The sequence below is a fragment of the Talpa occidentalis genome, unplaced genomic scaffold (assembly GCF_014898055.3).
Source record: "Talpa occidentalis isolate TD23 unplaced genomic scaffold, MPIMG_talOcc4v2.1 talOcc4.12, whole genome shotgun sequence".
Lineage (NCBI taxonomy): Eukaryota > Metazoa > Chordata > Mammalia > Eulipotyphla > Talpidae > Talpa > Talpa occidentalis.
Genome location: NW_023601212.1, coordinates 18,730,174 through 18,747,435, shown reverse-complemented (window position 1 = coordinate 18,747,435; position 17,262 = coordinate 18,730,174). Strand labels below are relative to the sequence as shown.

Genomic DNA, 17,262 nt, shown 5'->3' with positions numbered 1-17,262 from the left:
GAGACAGAGTGGGGAGCAGAACAGGTGGGTTGACTGAAATACACTGTTGAGGGGAGCAGCAGCCAAGTCAGGAGAGGTCTTCTGCGCCATGTGGGTAGCACCCTGGCCAGTGGGGGATCGAACTTGTGCTGCAGTGGCTGCAGATAGCTTCATAGGTTGCGTCTTAACCTCCTGAGCCACCAAGGAGGCCCAAGACTTAACTATTTTTTTAAAAAAGAATATTTATTTATGCATGCAAAAACTGGGTTACAGGCCAGAGGTGGGGGGGAGAGGATTTACTATAGACAGAGTGGGGAGCAGAACAGGTGGATTGACTGAAATACACTGCTGAGGGGAGCAGCAGCCAATCAGGAGAGGTCTGCTGCGCCATGTGGGTAGCTCCCTGGCCATGTGGGTAGCTCCCTGGCTGGCACTCCTGCTGCAGAGGCTGCGGGCTGCTTCCTAGATTGCGTCTTAACCCTTGCGCCACCAGGGAGGCCTAAGACTTAACTATTCTTAAAGGGAAGGACAATAAACTTCTCCCTGGCACTGCCAGTTTATTTCCTAGGCATAGCTGCCCGACTACTCTCTAAGCATCATGAAAAATGTAGCGAAAGAAACAAAGGTTCCTTAAGCCCGGTCTGTTACTGTTACTGTCTGCGAGGCCACGACGGGGCAGCGGCCCCTCCGCGTTCCCGGGCCCGGGTTCCCGGGTGACCGTAAGGAGAGGCCGAGCAGGCACCGGCCCCTCGCGGCGGCAGCCGTCAGGCCCCAGCTCCGGAAAGATCCCGCGAGCGCCCCGGAGCGGGCGCGCGGCCCATTGACGTGGGCCAATCCCGGGCCCGCGTGGGCGGTTCTTCCCCAACGGGCCCAGCCGGAGAGCGCGGCGGGGGCGGGCCCAGGACGTGGCCCAATGGGAGCGCGCGCCGGGGCGGCGGGGGCGGGGCCGGGCGCGCGGCGCAGGGCCGGCGACGGAGGCGCCAATGAGCGCGCGCCGCGTCCGGGCCGGCTGGTGCGCGAGACGCCGCCGAGAGGTTGTGGCTACTGTAACAGTTTGCAAACCGAGGGGAGTTGTGAAGGGCGCGGGCTGGGGGGCGCCTGGCCGGCCTCGTGGGTGCGTCCGCCGCCGTGTTTGTTCCAGAGCTGGGCCGCCGCAGCGGGGGCCGAGGTAGAGGGGTGGGGGAGGGTGGCGCCGGCCGGCGAGCCCTGCGGGAAGAGGCGGCGTGCTGGCTTCGGGGGTGGGTTGGTGGCTGGAGGCAGGGCCGCGCGGGCGCCGATGCTCTCAGGGGTGGGCTGGGACCACTTTTTGGGGGTGCGAGCCGCGGTCCTCCTCAGGGGAGACTTAGGTGAACTCGGGGCGCCCGGTTCCTGCCCGGCGAGGAACCTTACCGTTTGGGGCGCCGCGTTCTTTTGGGCAGTCGGGCTTGGAGGTGGGATGGGGCAGGGGTACGAGCGGGACTGTCCGAAAGGATGCCGCGGAGGACCCAGGCCCTCCTTCCAGCCCAGCCCCTCCCAGCGTCACCATCTCCCAGTTCCTGTTCAGGCCCGGCCTGGCTTTCCCCCACTAGCCGGGGAGCACCAGGTGTGGGGCGGTAATTGAGTCCTAGGTGTGGATCCCTGGCCGCACCCCAGGTGTCTTAACAGCAGGGACGGTGCTGGGGTGTGCCAGTGCCACAGACGGAAGACTGGTCTCCTTTCTCCTGTCACCTTCCTGTGGATGCGGTTGATAGAACCCTCCACCCCTGCTGTCACACCTGGGCCATTGTGTGGCACTTCTGGGGATGATTAGAGTGCTGAGGGTTGGAAAGGGGATGTGGAGTGGGTGGGAATCTCAAAGCTTCCCCATTCTGGGATGAGGGTCTACCTCCTTCACTTAAATTCCAATTACAAGTGTTGTTTTTCTCCTCCCCCCAGGGGCACAATGGCAGCCACGGTCAGGAGACAGAGGCCGAGGAGGCCAGCCTGTTGGGCCTTGATGGCTGTGCTCTTGGCGAACTTGTTGGCGCTGAGTGGTGTGTACCCCAGCAGAGGGAACAAGAGAAGAATAAATGATTTGATGCATGGTGGAAAGGGGGAATGAGACTCTGGGTTGGAAGTTTCTGGGCTCTTTGAGTTGCTGAGCCCTGGTCTTTGTCCTTTGCTCTCTTATTTTTTCCATGGAAATTGCTGTACTTTGATTAGAGGGGCCTCAGGAAGGTGGGAGAAGAGATACTAATAGACCAATCTTGTTTCAGACACGCTGGCAGTGATGTCCGTGGACCTGGGCAGCGAGTCCATGAAGGTGGCCATTGTGAAACCTGGAGTACCCATGGAAATAGTCTTGAACAAGTGAGGGTGGCCCTTGTGTCAGGGGCTGGAAAATAGAGTTTGGGGTGATGTGTGTTCTTTGTAGTGCCCACAGCAGATATTGGTGACTGAGAGTATGTGGGGTGTCCAGGCTCCAAAGTCTACACCCTCTGTAGGCACCTGTGCCCAGTGTGTCTTTTCTTCAGGGAATCACGGAGGAAAACCCCAGTGACTGTGACCCTGAAAGAAAACGAAAGATTCTTTGGAGACAGTGCAGCCAGCATGGTGAGAAAGCCACTTCCCCCTTCCCAGAAGTGATGGGCAGGAGAGGAGATGACAGACCCCAGAGTGTTTTTCCTTATCAGTGCCAGATATAAGAGGTGGGCAATGATGGGCTTGGGAGTCTAATATTTTGTTCTTTCTTGATTTCTTCACAGGCCATCAAGAATCCAAAGGCTACACTTCGTTACTTCCAGCACCTCCTGGGGAAGCAGGAGGATAACCCCCATGTGGCACTTTACAAAACCCGCTTCCCAGAGCATGAGCTAAGCTTCGACCAACAAAGGAAGACTGTGCGCTTCCAAATCAGCCCGTGAGTGCTCTGGGGAAAGGTGGAATCAGCAGGCTCATGATTGTCCTCATCTTAATGTCAGCCTTTGCTTGCTCCTAACCCCCTCTATCCCCTTCCCAGGCAGCTGCAGTTCTCACCTGAGGAGGTACTAGGCATGGTTCTCAATTACTCCCGTTCCTTGGCTGAAGATTTTGCAGGTGAGCAGCCAGTTTTCTCAGGTCTCCAACAGGGAGACCTGTTTTGCCTCCCAGGGAACATTTAGCTATGTCTGAAGACATTGTTGGTTGTCACAACTGGGGAGCTGTCACCAGCCTGTAATGAAGTAGAAGAATGCTGCAAAATGTGCTGTAATGCAGTGCACAGGGCAGGGGCCTCCCCGGTGGCGTAGCTGGTTGAGTGTCGTGCTGTGAAGCTGTCCGCAGCCTCTGCAGCCAGTTGAGTGCCACGCTGTGAAGCTGTCTGCAGCCTCTGCAGCGCGGGTTCAATCCCGGCCGCCCGGGAGATACCCACATGGCATGGCAGACCTCTCCTGCCTTGCTCGTTGCTCCCCTCGGCAGTGTCCTCAGTCTGTCTGCCTGTTCTGCTCCCCACTCTGTCTCTGGTGAATTCTCTCACCCTCCTGCGCCTCTGGCCTATACCCCAGTTCTTGTATAAATAAATAAATCTTAAAAAAAAAAAATGCACAGGGCAGCCACCCACAACAGAGTTTTTTGGTCCCAAAAGTCAATATTGCCAGCTTGGGAAACCCTTGTGTAAGGAATGGAGCTGGTGGAAACCCTGTTGTGTTGTCCTCTGTAGAGCAGCCCATTAAGGATGCAGTGATCACTGTGCCAGCCTTCTTCAACCAGGCTGAGCGCCGGGCCGTGCTGCAGGCGGCTCGCATGGCTGGCCTCAAAGTGCTGCAGCTCATCAATGACAACACTGCCACCGCCCTCAGCTATGGTGTCTTCCGCCGGAAAGATATCAACTCCACTGCCCAGGTGAGCCAGAGAGGAACTTCTGAACAGATTTGCAGGGGGCCTGACTCTGAGGATGGAGACGCCACTTTGCATCATGTTTGTACTACTGGCTGTTGGCAAAATGCAACAGCAGCCCCTTCTTAGCCCCTGTTGGAACTATTTGCCTTAAGTCGAGGCTTAGTGTAGCCCCTTGGAGAGGCAGGTGGCACCCTGGAGTTAGATAAGGTTCCTATGACAGTGATCTCTGTGTTTCTACAGAATATTATGTTCTATGACATGGGCTCAGGCAGCACTGTGTGCACCATTGTGACCTACCAGACTGTGAAGACGAAGGAGGCGGGGATACAGCCACAGCTGCAAATCCGGGGTGTGGGGTAAGTGGGTGCTGGGAAGAGGGCTTCTTGCTGATATCCTTGGGTCAGGGGGTTCTTAGAGGAGCCACTGCTTCGCTGACTGCTCCCTACAGCAGTGCTCCTAGTTAAGGCACCAGTCATCGTGGGGTACCTTTTCCAAAGAGCAAGAGAGGTTGTAGAGGGGGGAAGGCAGTTTCAGAGAACTGAAAGACGGGGAGCATCCTGCACTTTAAGAAAGTCCATGGGGCTGTAGGTCATGTGTAGGGTGAGGTTTGATTTTTTTTTCTCTCTCTCTCACCATGTCCAGTTTACAAATCACTGACATTGTCTTATTTCTTGAACTTGTCCTTTTTCGCCTGTCTTTGTACTATCATCCTGGTTCAAGCTACCTCTGCCTCTTCCTCCAGTGCAGCCTCCCTCCAGTTGTTTGTCCAAACGGCAGCCTATGGGGCTTTTTTCAGAACACCACAGTGGCTCTGAATTTTGACCTTGGCCTGGGAGGCTGTTCCTCTGTGATCCCTTCTCTTCTGCTTGTCTTTAACCCTGAGTTCTCTTGTTCCTTAAGCTTTAGCTATACTTGCTCTCTTTGAGAACTTACCAAGCTGCTTCCCAGCTCAGGGTCTGTACATAAACTATTTTTTCTGCCTAGAACTTTTTTCCCTCTCATTTTTGCCCAGTTAGTTCCCCATCTCCTCCTTCCAAGTTTCCATCCAAGCGTCATTTCACAGTTTACCTGACATCTCCCAAGTAGCTGCAATTTCCCGTGTGTGTGTTCTGATAGCACTGTTTGCCTCTCCTTTATGGGTAATGGAAGTTACACAATTATTGCTGGATTATAAACTTCTGTGGATTTTTTTGTTTTGTTTTTTTGTGTATAGAAGAATGGGGTTCTTCTAGGCCAGAGGTGTGGGGGGATTGAGAGGATTCACCAGAGACAGAGTGGAGAGCAGAACAGATGGATCTACTAAAATACACTGCTGAGGGGAGCAGCAGGCAAGACAGAAGAGGTCTGCTGCGCCGTGTGGGTTAGTTCACTGGCCCAGGATAAACTCAGGCCATACTGGTGATAGTGCTAAGACTTAACCCCTATCTCACCAGGGAGGCCCTGGATTATAAACTTCTAGACATCAGGGGTCCTTTTTTTTTTTCTCTCTCTCACAATTGCTTTCTCAGTAATATATACATAGTTGACACCCAGTAAATACTGTTGGGTGACTTGTTACTGTGAGGTGTCAGTCATGTGGGGTGATAGGTTCAGTCAAGGGGTCTTGTATGTTCCTTTCCTACACTTTCCCCCTCCCTTTTCTCAACAGCTTTGATCGCACCCTGGGGGGTCTGGAGATGGAACTTCGGTTGCGTGAGCACCTGGCAGGGCTCTTCAATGAGCAGCGCAAGGGTCAGGGAGCAAAAGACGTGCGGGAGAACCCCCGTGCCATGGCCAAGCTACTGCGTGAGGCTAATCGCGTCAAAACCGTGCTGAGTGCCAATGCTGACCACATGGCCCAGGTACCCATGTGTGGCTTATTGAGGGCAAATATTCCTCACCAAGAAGGTGGAGATAAGGGATTATAAGGTAAAAGTGGGCTAAGTAGGGGCTGGCATCCTAAACTGGCTTCTGGAGCCTGGTTTGGCCCAACCCTCTTCCCATGCCTCCTGCTATCCTCCCAGAGTCCTGTTGTCTTAGGTTCTGTCCTGCCCACCCAGACCGCAGGACCTGGTCATGTGCTCCCTGACACTCCTCTCCCTGCCCCTAGATTGAGGGCCTGATGGATGATGTGGACTTCAAGGCCAAAGTGACTCGCGTGGAGTTTGAGGAGCTGTGTGCAGACCTGTTTGAGCGCGTGCCTGGGCCTGTGCATCAGGCCCTCCAGAGTGCTGAAATGAACTTGGTGAGTGGGTAGTGGGAAGTGGTGGGAAGTGGGCATGCCAGTGGACCGGTAGAATGGAAAGTGATTTGATGGGGAAGAAGGAGCAGGAGCAGGGCCTCCCCGGTGGCGCAGCGGTTGAGCGCTGGGTTGCGAGGCTGCCGGCAACCTCTGCGGCGCTGGTTCGATCCCCGGCTGCTCCCCGGCCACCAGAGGAGGGTCCCACATGGCGCGCAGACCTCTCCTGCCGCCCGCTGCTCCCCTCAGCAGTGTACTTCGGTCCTTCTGCCTGCTCTGCTCCCCGCTCTGGCTCTGGTGAATTCTCTCACCCACCCGCGCTTCTGACTGTGCCCAGTGCATGTATAAACAAAATGAACAAACAAACAAACAAATAAATAAATAAAACATGCCTCTATTAAAAAAAAAAAAAAAAAAAAAAAAGAAGGAGCAGGAGCATCAAGGGCCAAGTCATTACTGAGGAGAGTCTTACCTACATGCTGTCCCTTCTCACTTCTTTCCACAGGATGAGATTGAGCAGGTGATCCTGGTGGGTGGGGCCACTCGGGTCCCCAAAGTTCAGGAGGTGCTGCTGAAGGCAGTGGGCAAGTGAGTGTGGGGGCTGGGTAGTTGAGGGGAGGGAAGCTGGGTTGGGTGCTGAAGTAGATGGTGCTGAAGATTGGGATTTTCACAGGGAAGAGCTTGGGAAGAACATCAATGCGGACGAAGCTGCAGCTATGGGTGCTGTGTACCAGGCCGCTGCGCTCAGCAAAGCCTTCAAGGTGAAGCCATTTGTAGTCCGAGATGCAGTGATCTACCCCATCCTGGTGAGTAAGCCTGTCAGTCAGGTGGGGAATCTCCCTTTATCTTTCCAAGGGTAGCTTCCCCTCTGTATGCTCAAGCCTGTCCCTTTGTCTTTCTGGCAATTGATGTTCACCACCTACCCTCAACCCTGAACCTGCCCAGGTCCTCCATCTCTCCTCTCTGACTGCTCTGTAGGTGGAGTTCACAAGGGAGGTGGAGGAGGATCCTGGCATTCGCAGCCTGAAGCACAATAAGCGAGTTCTCTTCTCCCGGATGGGTCCCTACCCTCAACGCAAAGTCATCACCTTCAACCGCTACAGCCATGATTTCAACTTCCACATCAACTATGGTGACCTGGGCTTCTTGGGGCCTGAGGATCTTCGGTGAGAGGGTGGAGCAGGATGGGGGCTCCGGGAGGGAGGATTGGGACCTGCAGAACTGACAGGGGATTGCAGGCTGTGGGGTTGGATTTGGGGGTGAGTGTTGTCTCTAGAGCTTACTTCTTCCTGAATGTATCCTGAAGGAAAGCCCCAACTTCTCGTGCAGAGAGGTGGTGTCGTCTTGAGCTAGAGAGATGTAGCAAACTGCTCTCTTTTCCCCAACTAGGGTGTTTGGCTCCCAGAATCTGACCACAGTGAACCTAAAAGGTGTGGGCGAGAGCTTCAAAAAGTATCCCAACTACGAGTCCAAGGGCATCAAGGCTCACTTCAACCTGGATGAGAGTGGTGTGCTCAGCCTGGACAGGGTGAGAGCAGGAGACTCTGTGTGCAGGGCTAAGGCACAGATCCCCAGCCCTTTACCATCTGTTTCTCATGTTATTAGAATATGATAAAGGACTTGGGGGTTAGAGTAGTCTTTGTTCTAAACAGAGCTAACCAGAGGTCTGGCGTGGACCTTTTCCGAGCCTATAATCCCTTATTGGTGTCAGTTTCTCAGAAGGATCTCCAGAATGGCTGAGGAACTCATTTCTCATCAATTCTGGAATCAGTGTCTTTTCAAACTTACACAGGGAGACCCTGGCTCATTCTTTTCTCTCTCTCTCTCTCTTTTTTTAAATACTTATTTTTATTTCCTTATGCACACAAGGATTGGGGTGTAGGCCAGAGATGCAAGGGGGAGGGGGAGAGGATTCACCAGAGACAGAGTGGGGGGCAGAACAGGCCAATCTACTGAAATACACTCCTGAGAGGAACAGTGGGTGAGACGGGCGAGGTCTGCTGTGCCATGTGGGTCAACTCCCTAGCTGGGTATCAGACTTGTGCTACAGTGGTTGGCGATAGCTTGATCACACTGAGACTTTAACCCCTGCTCCACCAGGGAGGCCCAATACTGGCTCATTCTGTTGAGTGAAGTGCAGGTTCTGGGAGAGAGAAACAAGCTATGATCCTCTTCTCAGAGGGCTCAGAATTAAAGGGGTGGAAGAGACCTTGATTCAGGAGCCCTTAGCAGAAGGCAAGTGAGAGTAGGTCAACTGCAGTCATGTGGCTGTGCACAAACACATCTGCTGTGGCAGGATGTTTGTGGGGAAACGGTGGGTAGCATGTGCATGTCCTCATTTTAAATCCCTGTTTTCAGGTAGAGTCTGTGTTTGAGACCCTGGTGGAGGACAGCCCTGAGGAGGAATCTACCCTGACCAGTAAGATGTGTGTGTGTTCCTGTGTGTGTGAGAGAGAATGTACTTGTGTGCATTTCAGGGAGGTGGGCAGCTTTCCCTTGGGTTAGGAGGAGAGTCACTCTGTGGTCCCTTTTGAGTTTTGGGGCTTTCTTCCCTGTAGAACTTGGCAACACCATCTCCAGCCTGTTTGGAGGTGGAACCACAGCAGATTCCAAAGAGAATGGTACAGATACAGTCCAGGTGAGTCCGGGCTGGAGCCAGGGGAGCATGGAGTAGGGCACCAGGGGCCAGGTAGAGGCTCTGGGAGTTGGGGTGGGCTTCCTAAGTGCCCAGGATTTAATAGGTTCCCTTCCTCTCAGACTGAATTAACCGTTCCTCCTCTATACCTTGAGCTGTCCCTGTGCTGGAGCTCCAAGGCCCTGTCTCATCTCCATACACTCCTGCTTTGTCCAGCCATACTGCTGCAGCCCAAATATCCCCCTCACCATTGAGCAGTAAGCCCCCTCAAATTAGAGCAGGGAGACCTGGCATTGCCCAACAGATCCCAACCCATGGATTTTGTTAGTGACTTAACTGCAGTGTGTCTGTGACCTTTTCCCAGGAGGAAGAAGAGAGCCCTGCTGAGGGGAGCAAGGATGAACCTGGAGAGCAGGCAGAGCTGAGGGAAGAAACTGAGGCCCCAGTGGAGGATACGTCTCCACCCCCACCTGCTGAGCCAAAGGGGGATGCAGCCCCTGAGGGAGAAAAGGCTGCAACAAAAGAAAACAAGGAACAGTCTGAGGCCCAGGTAAGCTGCAGGCAGTATAAGGCTAGTCTGGGAGGCTGAGGGAACAGATGCCTTGGAGCCCTGCCTGTGAAGAATGTCAGAGGGCCTAGACTTTCCCTGACAGCCTCATCTTCACCCCTAGAAGCCAACTGAGAAGGGGGAGGCAGGGGCTGAGGGTGTCCCCCCAACCCCAGAGGAAGAAAAGAAGCAGAAGCCTGCCCGAAAGCAGAAAATGGTGGAGGAGATAGGGGTGGAGCTGGTTGTTCTGGACCTGCCTGACCTGCCCGAGGACGAGCTGGCCCGTTCAGCACAGAAGTGAGTAAAGTCTATGAGTGTGTTGGGGTCGGGGAGGGGACAGGGTGTGGAATGGCACCTCTGGGATAGTCTACCAGGGCCCAAGGTAAACATATCCTCTCTCTCGAGCCTGCTTCTCCTTTGTCCCACAGACTTCAGGACTTGACACGCCGAGACCTCGAGAAGCAGGAACGGGAGAAAGCAGCCAACAGCTTGGAAGCTTTCATCTTTGAGACCCAGGTAGGTAGACTGGGAGGCATGCCTGCCCTGAGAAAGGGCTGGCTCTGGGAGGCTTGCCTTCAGGGACTCACTGCCTGCTTGCACTGGTGTGCACCTCCCTAGGACAAGCTGTACCAGCCTGAGTACCAGGAAGTATCCACCGAGGAACAGCGTGAGGAGATCTCTGGGAAACTAAGTGCTGCTTCTACCTGGCTGGAGGATGAGGGCTTTGGGGCTACCACAGCGGTAAGGGTCTCCTCAGCAGATGGGTACTCTTGTTCCTCTCCCAGGGTCAGAGAAAGAAGAGCTGGGGTGTCCTGTTATCCCTCCAACCCCTCTGCCTACTCCCACCCCCATATCTATTAGATGTTGAAGGAGAAGCTGGCAGAACTAAGGAAGCTGTGTCAAGCGTTGTTTTTTCGGGTAGAAGAGCGCAGGAAATGGCCGGAACGACTATCTGCCCTCGATAATCTCCTCAATCATTCCAGCATGTTCCTCAAGTGAGCAGCCCCTTTGCTTTTTCTTCCTTGTTTAGTCCTGCTAAGGCTACCTACTCTCAATCCTGTCAGCAAACCCTTCTTCCTCCTAGACTAATTGTATCCTCTGGCTTACAGGGGGGCCCGACTCATCCCAGAGATGGACCAGATCTTCACTGAGGTGGAGATGACCACATTAGAGAAAATCATCAATGAGACCTGGGTAACTCTGTGTACATACTTTACTGGAGACTTGCCTGGCAAGGCATGCCATCCAAGGCTGCCTTTGCCTCCTGATTTAGCAGCTTCCCTGATTGGGAAGGCCAAAGATGTTTGCATGTGAGACCGTGTCTGATCAATCCCAAACAAGGGTCATAGCCTTGAGACATTAGAGCAGAGAAGCAGCCAAGCCTGTCCCCTTGAGGTCAGAGAGAGCTGCTTTGACTAGCTGGCACCTGAGCTTGACTCAGAAAGTGGGCCAGGGTTTAGGTAGGAGAGCATGACTTGCCATTTGAAGCAGAGATTGTTTTGAATATGGGGAAACTTTTTTTGAACCAGAGCTGAGAAGTGGGGAGACAGGAAGGAGGTTCAGCCAGTACTCCAAAGTAATTGAATGGAAACCAGAATTGTGTAGTTAGGACTCCAATGTGGAGGGAGGCCCTTGAACACCATTCTGAGAAGCTATTTACCCCTTACCCACTCTACCAGAGTGGGCAGAGTGATTGGAGGTCTGCAGAAGAGACTGAGACTGGTTGTGGTTGTGTTTCATCTGGGACAGAGAAACTGTCTCTCTCTGACTAGCTCTGAGACTCTCTTGGCCTTACCCACAGACCTGGAAGAATACAACTATGGCTGAGCAGGCCAAACTTCCTGCCACAGAGAAGCCTGTTTTGCTCTCAAAAGACATCGAGGCTAAGATGATGGCCCTGGACCGGGAGGTGCAATATCTACTCAATAAGGCCAAGTTCACCAAGCCTCGGCCCCGGCCCAAGGACAAGGACAAGAACGGAACCCGGGCAGAGCCTCCTCGCAATGCCAGTGACCAGGGGGAGAAAGTCATCCCTCCACCAGGTGAGGGCAGGGTACCTGACTCCAGGTGCTACTAGACAGACCTCCTTTCACTCCTGGGACTACATTGTATCCCTGTTTCCCTCCAGGTCAGACTGAAGATGCAAAGCCCCTTTCAGAACCTGAGAAAGAGACTCGTGAGTTGGGGAAACTGATTTGGCATGTGGATAATGCTTAGCCCAGGGGTTGGCAGAGGAGATGGGTACCTACCCACAGGCAAAGAATTAAGACGTAATGATGAGTTTTCCCACATTAGTGCCTGGATGGTTGGGGAACCAGGGGTGGGTTTGGGGAAGGCAGTTTCCACAGAACTACTCCGAGGGAACGGTGAGCTGTCATTTCCTTCCCCTTGTCACTGACATGCCTGCCCTGTTTCTGGATGGCCCTCCAGTTATGAACGGCCTTTACGTTTTTAGAAGGTCATTTTTAGAAATTACATATGTCTATGAACATAAAAAGCGTGTATTTGCATGTGCACGTACATATAATATGCATGCATAGTGACTAAGTGTGAACCTTAACCCTTGAAGCAGTGACTGTGTGATTCTCACAGAAAAGGTTTGCCAACGCCTCCATAACCCCATCTCCCTTGTCAGATGTTAACCTGTTCCTTTCCAAAACAGGGTCTGACGCAGCAGACACTGAACCTCTGGAGTTAGGAGGTCCTGGAGCAGGTGAGGGTGGAGTGGAGGGTAAACCGGAAGCCTGGGAGGGGGCGTCTAGGGAAGGTATCTGCACAGAACTGAGTCCGTAGCCTCTGTTTGACCTGCTGTCATTCTTCTGCTCTCCCCAACTCCCAGCAGAATCTGAACAGAAGGAGCAGCCGGCAAGACAGAAGCAAACTTTGAAGAATGATGAACTATAACCCTCGCCTCCCATTTCCCCACTCATCCCTACCCCCTTCTTCTGCCCCTCTATTTATTAAACACTGAGGGTTGGGGGAGAGGGTGGTCCTGCCCTCAAAAGACTTAAGTTCCTTTTCTCTCACCTGTGACTGGAGGTGTGGAGAACGGGAAGGAAGGGACAGTTCACCATTCCCTCTGGAGTAGTTCTGTGGAAATTGTCTTCCCCAAACCTACCCCCTGGTTCCCTACCCATCCAGGCCCTAATTTGGGAAAAATCACTATTATGTCTTAATTCTTTGCCTGTGGGTAGGTGACAGAGTACCCATCAGTGGCTGACAGACTCAGCAGTGGGAAGGATATTCTGGGGTAGTAGTCTCCAGTCTTCTCTGGCCATTGTTCCTCCTGTCCGTTCTTCTTCATGAAAGCAATGTCACCCCGGGGGCCAGTGTCTACAGAGCCTTGGTTACCAGGTTTGGTTGCTGAATAGCTAAGCTTTTTCTCCTCCAGGGTCTTTTCTTTCCCTAAAAAATCCCTGTCCCCCTCTGACTCCTCTTCCAGTGGGTTGCCTGACTTCATGTTGCAAAGTTGGACAGTTCTCTGCCTCCTGTCCAGAACCTTCATCGCGACTGGCTGAAGTAAGCCAGGATGGAGTCTCCCCATACAGCGTAGATAGGGAGCAAGTGAAGGGAATCCAGCTACCTCTCCAGGGAGTGAGAGGCGTGAAAGCCCTGTAGCTCCCACCTGTGGATGCTTGGGCTCAGGAGAGCCTGTGGAGGGGTGACATGGATTGCTGACATGCTGCCAGTGCTGTCAAAATCTGCATCGTCCCTGTAGCTGGGTACCCCAGTCCCTTTGACTCCCTGCCCCCTATTTTTTCCTGCTGTTTCTTCCCTCCCAGACAGCCCTCCCCTCACTCTTGCCCCCTCCCCCAAACTGACCAAAATGTGCTGTCTACTGTGAGGCCCTATCCTGAGATCCTGGGGGAAAGAGAGACCATGGTGTGGACTTTTAAAAGGGGCATCTTGCTCTCTTGAGGCAGGCCTTGTGGGTAAAGGAGGAGGGTACGGGCTGGCATTCCCTTCATGAATTGCTCTGCTGAGGCAACGGTGGGGGCTCTTAACCCTGCCAATGCTGAGGGAACTCGTCCTCTAGTGTTCCAACTGTAGCAGAGCCAGGGCTGCCTCCCCAGCTCCTTGGGCAAGGGGGAGGAGCCTGGTTATGTCTTTTGTCCCTTTTTGCCTTTCTTTCTTTTTTTTTTTTTTTTTTGCCACATTGGCAGAAATGAGACCTAAGGATCACCCCCTCCTATATGTTTGAGTTCTTTCACTGGCATTTGAGGCTGGTTGAACAGGTTTGAGTCAGATTGTACTTTGCTCCATTGTTAATTGAGAAACTGTTTCAATAAAATATTCTTTTCTACAGTTTTGTGTGCTGATTTTTATTTCCACAGTACAAATAATACATGTTTATTATAAAAAATTTGGAAGATAGAAATTTGAATGAAAACACCGAAGCATTTTGAATTTAGCTGAGATTCATGCATGTAATTTGTCATCTACACTGACATTATTTGAACTATGGCACAGGCATTTTTAGGGAACATCATTTATAAATAAACCCCATTTTACAAATAAGTTGAAAATTTATGAATTGATCCAAGCAGTTGAGTGTCAAGTGCCTCAGCTAGGCTTGAACTTAATTCTGACCCATTAGCCCTTGCTCTTTTTTTTTTTTTTTTTTTTTTAAGATTTATTTGTGCATACAAGAGCTGGGGTACAGGCCAGAGATGCGGGGGGTGAGAGGATTCATCAGAGACAGAGTGGGGAACAGAACAGGCAGATTGACCAAGTACACTGCTGAGGGGAGCAGCGGGCTGAGTCAGGAGAGGTCTACTGCGCCACTCACGGTGGATGGCTTCATAGTGTGGCGCTTAACCCCTTGCGCCACCAGGGAGGCCACCACCCTTTGCTCTTTGAATGCTGCCTCAAGACTTTGCTAGATGGGCCTCCCCTGGTGGTGCAGCGGTTGAGCGCTGGGCTGCGAAGCTGCCCACAGCCTCTGCAGCACCGGTTTGTTCCCTGGCCACTGGCAAGGGTGCCACATGGCGCGCAGACCTCTCCTGCAGCCCGCTGCTCCCCTCAGCAGTGTATTTCTTCGTCAGTCTGCATGTTCTGTTCCCTGCTCTTGCTCTGGTGAATTCTCTCACCCTCCTGCGCTTCTGACTGTACCCAGTGCTTATATAAATAAATAAATATTAAAAAAAAAAAAAAGACTTTGCTAGAAAGTCACCACCAGTCACTATACAATTTTTTTTTTAGATTTTTTTTATTTATAGAAGAACCGCGGTACAGGCCAGATGCGTGGGAGGGAGAGCAGTCACCAGAGACAGAGCGCAGAACAGAACAGGCAGACTGACAAAATACACTGCTGAGGGGAGCAGCAGGTGCGACAGGAGAGGTCTGCTGGGCCATGTGGGACCCTTGCCGGCCGGCCGGGATCAAAGTGGTGCTGCAGAGGCTGCAGACAGCTTCACAGTGCAGCGCTCAACTGTGCGCCACCAGGGGAGGCCCAATATACAATTATTTTTTAATGATTATCAGTTGTGGTAGAGCCATGTTTTACCAAGAGATCACTAGTCATACATCATTTACATAGCTTAAGCACGTGAATAAATAATGAGCATGGGGGACTCCCTGGTGGCACAAGGGGTTAAGTCTCAGCACTGTGAAGCAGTGGCTGCTTCACAAATTTGATCCCAGGCCAGGGAGCTAACCCATATGGCACAGCAAACCTCTCCTGTTTTGCCTGCTGCTCCCCTCGGCAGTGTATTTCAGTGGATCTGCCTGTTCTGCTCCCCACTCTGTCTCTGGTAAATCCTCTCACACTCCTGCACCTCTGGCCTATACCCCAGCTCCTGTATACATCAATAAACCTTAAAAAAAAAAAACCAGCATGCAGGTTAATTTTTCTCTGAAAATTGAACAAGTTAGACAAGTTTTAATAGACTTCTTTTTTAGAGCAGTTTTAGATAAACAGCAAAAGCAAATCAGTGTTCCCACAGACCCCTTGACTCCATTTATACAACCTACCCTTAACAACAACCCCACCAGAGTAGTACATTTGTTACAATTGAACCTACACATCATTGTCACAAAATGTCCATAATATACATTTGGGTTGACTTGTGGTATTTTATTCTTTGGGTTTGAACAAATGTATGTGAGATGTATCCATTATCATACAATACAGACTAGTTTCACTGCTCTAAAAATCTGTTCCACTTACTCATCCCTCCCTCCCCTAGCAATCACTGATCTTATTACTGTCTATTCTTTGCCTTTAACAGGATGTCATATTGTTGGAATTGTGCAGTATATGGCTTTTTCAGCTTGACTTCTTTCATTTCGTACATGCATTTAAGTTTCCTCCATGTGTTTTCATGATAACTCATTTCTTTTTATTATTGAATAATATTCCTTTGTCTGGATGTACCAGAGTTTATTCACCACTAAGGTAACTTAGTTGCTTTTTCAGCTTTTGGCAGTTATGAATAAAGCTGCTATAAATATTTGAGTCCAGCCTTTAAGTTTTCAACTCATTTAGGTATATAATTTTATATATTTTTTAAGTTATCACAAGCCCAAAAATATTGAAAATCTCATAAAGTTCCAATTTGAATAGGATTGTCTGGCACAATTATGTGTATATACTTTCTAATATATTCAGGACAAAAAGAATAAGTTAAGCTGTGATACTTTGTGTTAACCAAAATGGACTCAAGTCCCTGTATTGTCTTTCTCTTACTGTGGCTGTAATGATGTTCCAGTAGTTGAGTGACAGTGAGGTGTTAAAGGTCAACAAGACAGTTCATGCTTAGATTCGGACTCGGAAAAACATGTACAAAGTGCTCCCCTTTCTGAAGTGGAAGAGGAAAATAGAAATTGGCAAAACTAGTTTTATAAACTAGCAATTCTTGAATATATTTTTAAAGATTTTTAAAAATTTATTTATGCATACAAGAACTGGGGTGTAGGCCAGAGGTATGGGGGTGAGAGGATTCACCAGAGATGGAGTGGGGAGCAGAACAGAGTGATCAATTGAAATACACTGCTGAAGGGAGCAGCGGGGAGACCAGAGGTCTGCTGCACCATGATCCCTGCCTAGGGATCAACCTCAGGCCATAGCAGTGATAGTGCTGAGACTTTAATCCCTAGACCACCAGGGAGCGGCTATTGGTGTCTGATCTAAAGCAAGTCTTTTGTTGGTAGCATATCTTTTATTATCATTTTCTTAAAGATTTATTTTTATTTATGTATACAAGAACTGGGGAGGCCAGAGGAGTCGGGGGGTGTGTGTGTGAGAAGATTCACAAGAGACAGAGTGGGGAGCAGACCAGGCAGATCTACTGAAATACACTGCGGAGGGGAGCAGCAGGCAAGACAGGAGAGGGCTGCTGTGCCATGTGGGTCACCTGCCCGGCTGGGGATCAAACTGGTGCTGCAGTAGCTGCGGATAGCTTAATAGTGTTGAGACTTAACCCCCATTGTTCTCAGTTTTGACTGCTTTCTTGGACTTTGTTTAGAGTCTCCTCAGCTGCCACTTTGCAAAGAGTCACCAGGTCCTCACCAAATGAGCACCAGCAGTTATTTTCTCACATGGTATGCCTTAATCTATCTGGGATTTATTCTATTATAGGGTGTGCACAGGAGATATAAGCAGATTTTTTCCTAAATAACCAGACAGTTATCTGTTCTAAATAACCTCTTATTTCCTCCTGTTTGTTTTTTCCATTTCAATTTTCTTACTCTGATAGTCTCTATTTTTCCTGATGATCTTTTTTTTTTAAAGATTTATTTATTTATGCAAACAAGAACTGGGATACAGGCCAGGGGTGTGTGGGTGGGGGAGGGGTGAGAGGATTCACAAGAGACAGAGTGGGGAAAAGAACAGGCAGAATTGTAACAAGGTGGTCCTCAGGAAAGGGGGAGATTCCAGGTTCCCTGCCCCACCCAAAGGACGGTGGAAGGAAGGAAGGAGGATGGAGAGCCAGAAGGAGACCTGGAGGAGGCACATGGAGCGGAGAGACACGTGAAGAAACTGCACTTGCCTTTGGGTCATGGACTGGGTGACACAGATGTGGGTGAGAGACCCGGGGGGAGGACAAT

The 17,262-nt window shown here is 51.1% G+C and overlaps 1 protein-coding gene across 6 annotated transcripts; it reads left to right on the top strand.

Annotated features, from left to right (window-relative positions):
- The first annotated feature begins 953 nt into the window (after positions 1–953).
- HYOU1 (hypoxia up-regulated 1) lies at positions 954–13,530 on the top strand. Of its 6 annotated transcripts, none has more exons than XM_054693144.1 (26): positions 954–1,013; positions 1,894–1,991; positions 2,214–2,307; positions 2,472–2,550; positions 2,703–2,857; positions 2,957–3,033; positions 3,635–3,816; positions 4,054–4,169; positions 5,462–5,654; positions 5,903–6,037; positions 6,537–6,619; positions 6,705–6,837; positions 7,010–7,197; positions 7,421–7,559; positions 8,390–8,450; positions 8,590–8,669; positions 9,031–9,216; positions 9,338–9,510; positions 9,642–9,729; positions 9,832–9,954; positions 10,075–10,208; positions 10,323–10,407; positions 11,015–11,255; positions 11,342–11,389; positions 11,876–11,926; positions 12,053–13,530. In XM_054693144.1, the coding sequence occupies exons 2-26, from the start codon at positions 1,901–1,903 to the stop codon at positions 12,115–12,117; spliced, it is 3,000 nt and encodes a 999-aa protein (XP_054549119.1). In that variant the 5' UTR covers positions 954–1,013; positions 1,894–1,900; the 3' UTR covers positions 12,118–13,530. The 6 variants fall into 6 exon arrangements, with proteins under 6 accessions (XP_054549119.1, XP_054549120.1, XP_037361320.1 ...); XM_054693145.1 differs by having other exon boundaries at positions 962–1,147; XM_037505423.2 differs by having other exon boundaries at positions 964–1,013; positions 12,056–13,530.
- The last annotated feature ends 3,732 nt before the right edge of the window (positions 13,531–17,262 follow it).

Coding starts and splice junctions, on each gene's coding strand:
- HYOU1 (XM_054693145.1), top strand. CDS start 963: ATGAGCGCGCGCCGCGTCCGGGCCGGCTGGTGCGCGAGACGCCGCCGA. Junction 2,858..2,956: donor GTGCGCTTCCAAATCAGCCC/GTGAGTGCTCTG, acceptor TCCCCTTCCCAG/GCAGCTGCAGTTCTCACCTG. Junction 11,256..11,341: donor GAAAGTCATCCCTCCACCAG/GTGAGGGCAGGG, acceptor GTTTCCCTCCAG/GTCAGACTGAAGATGCAAAG.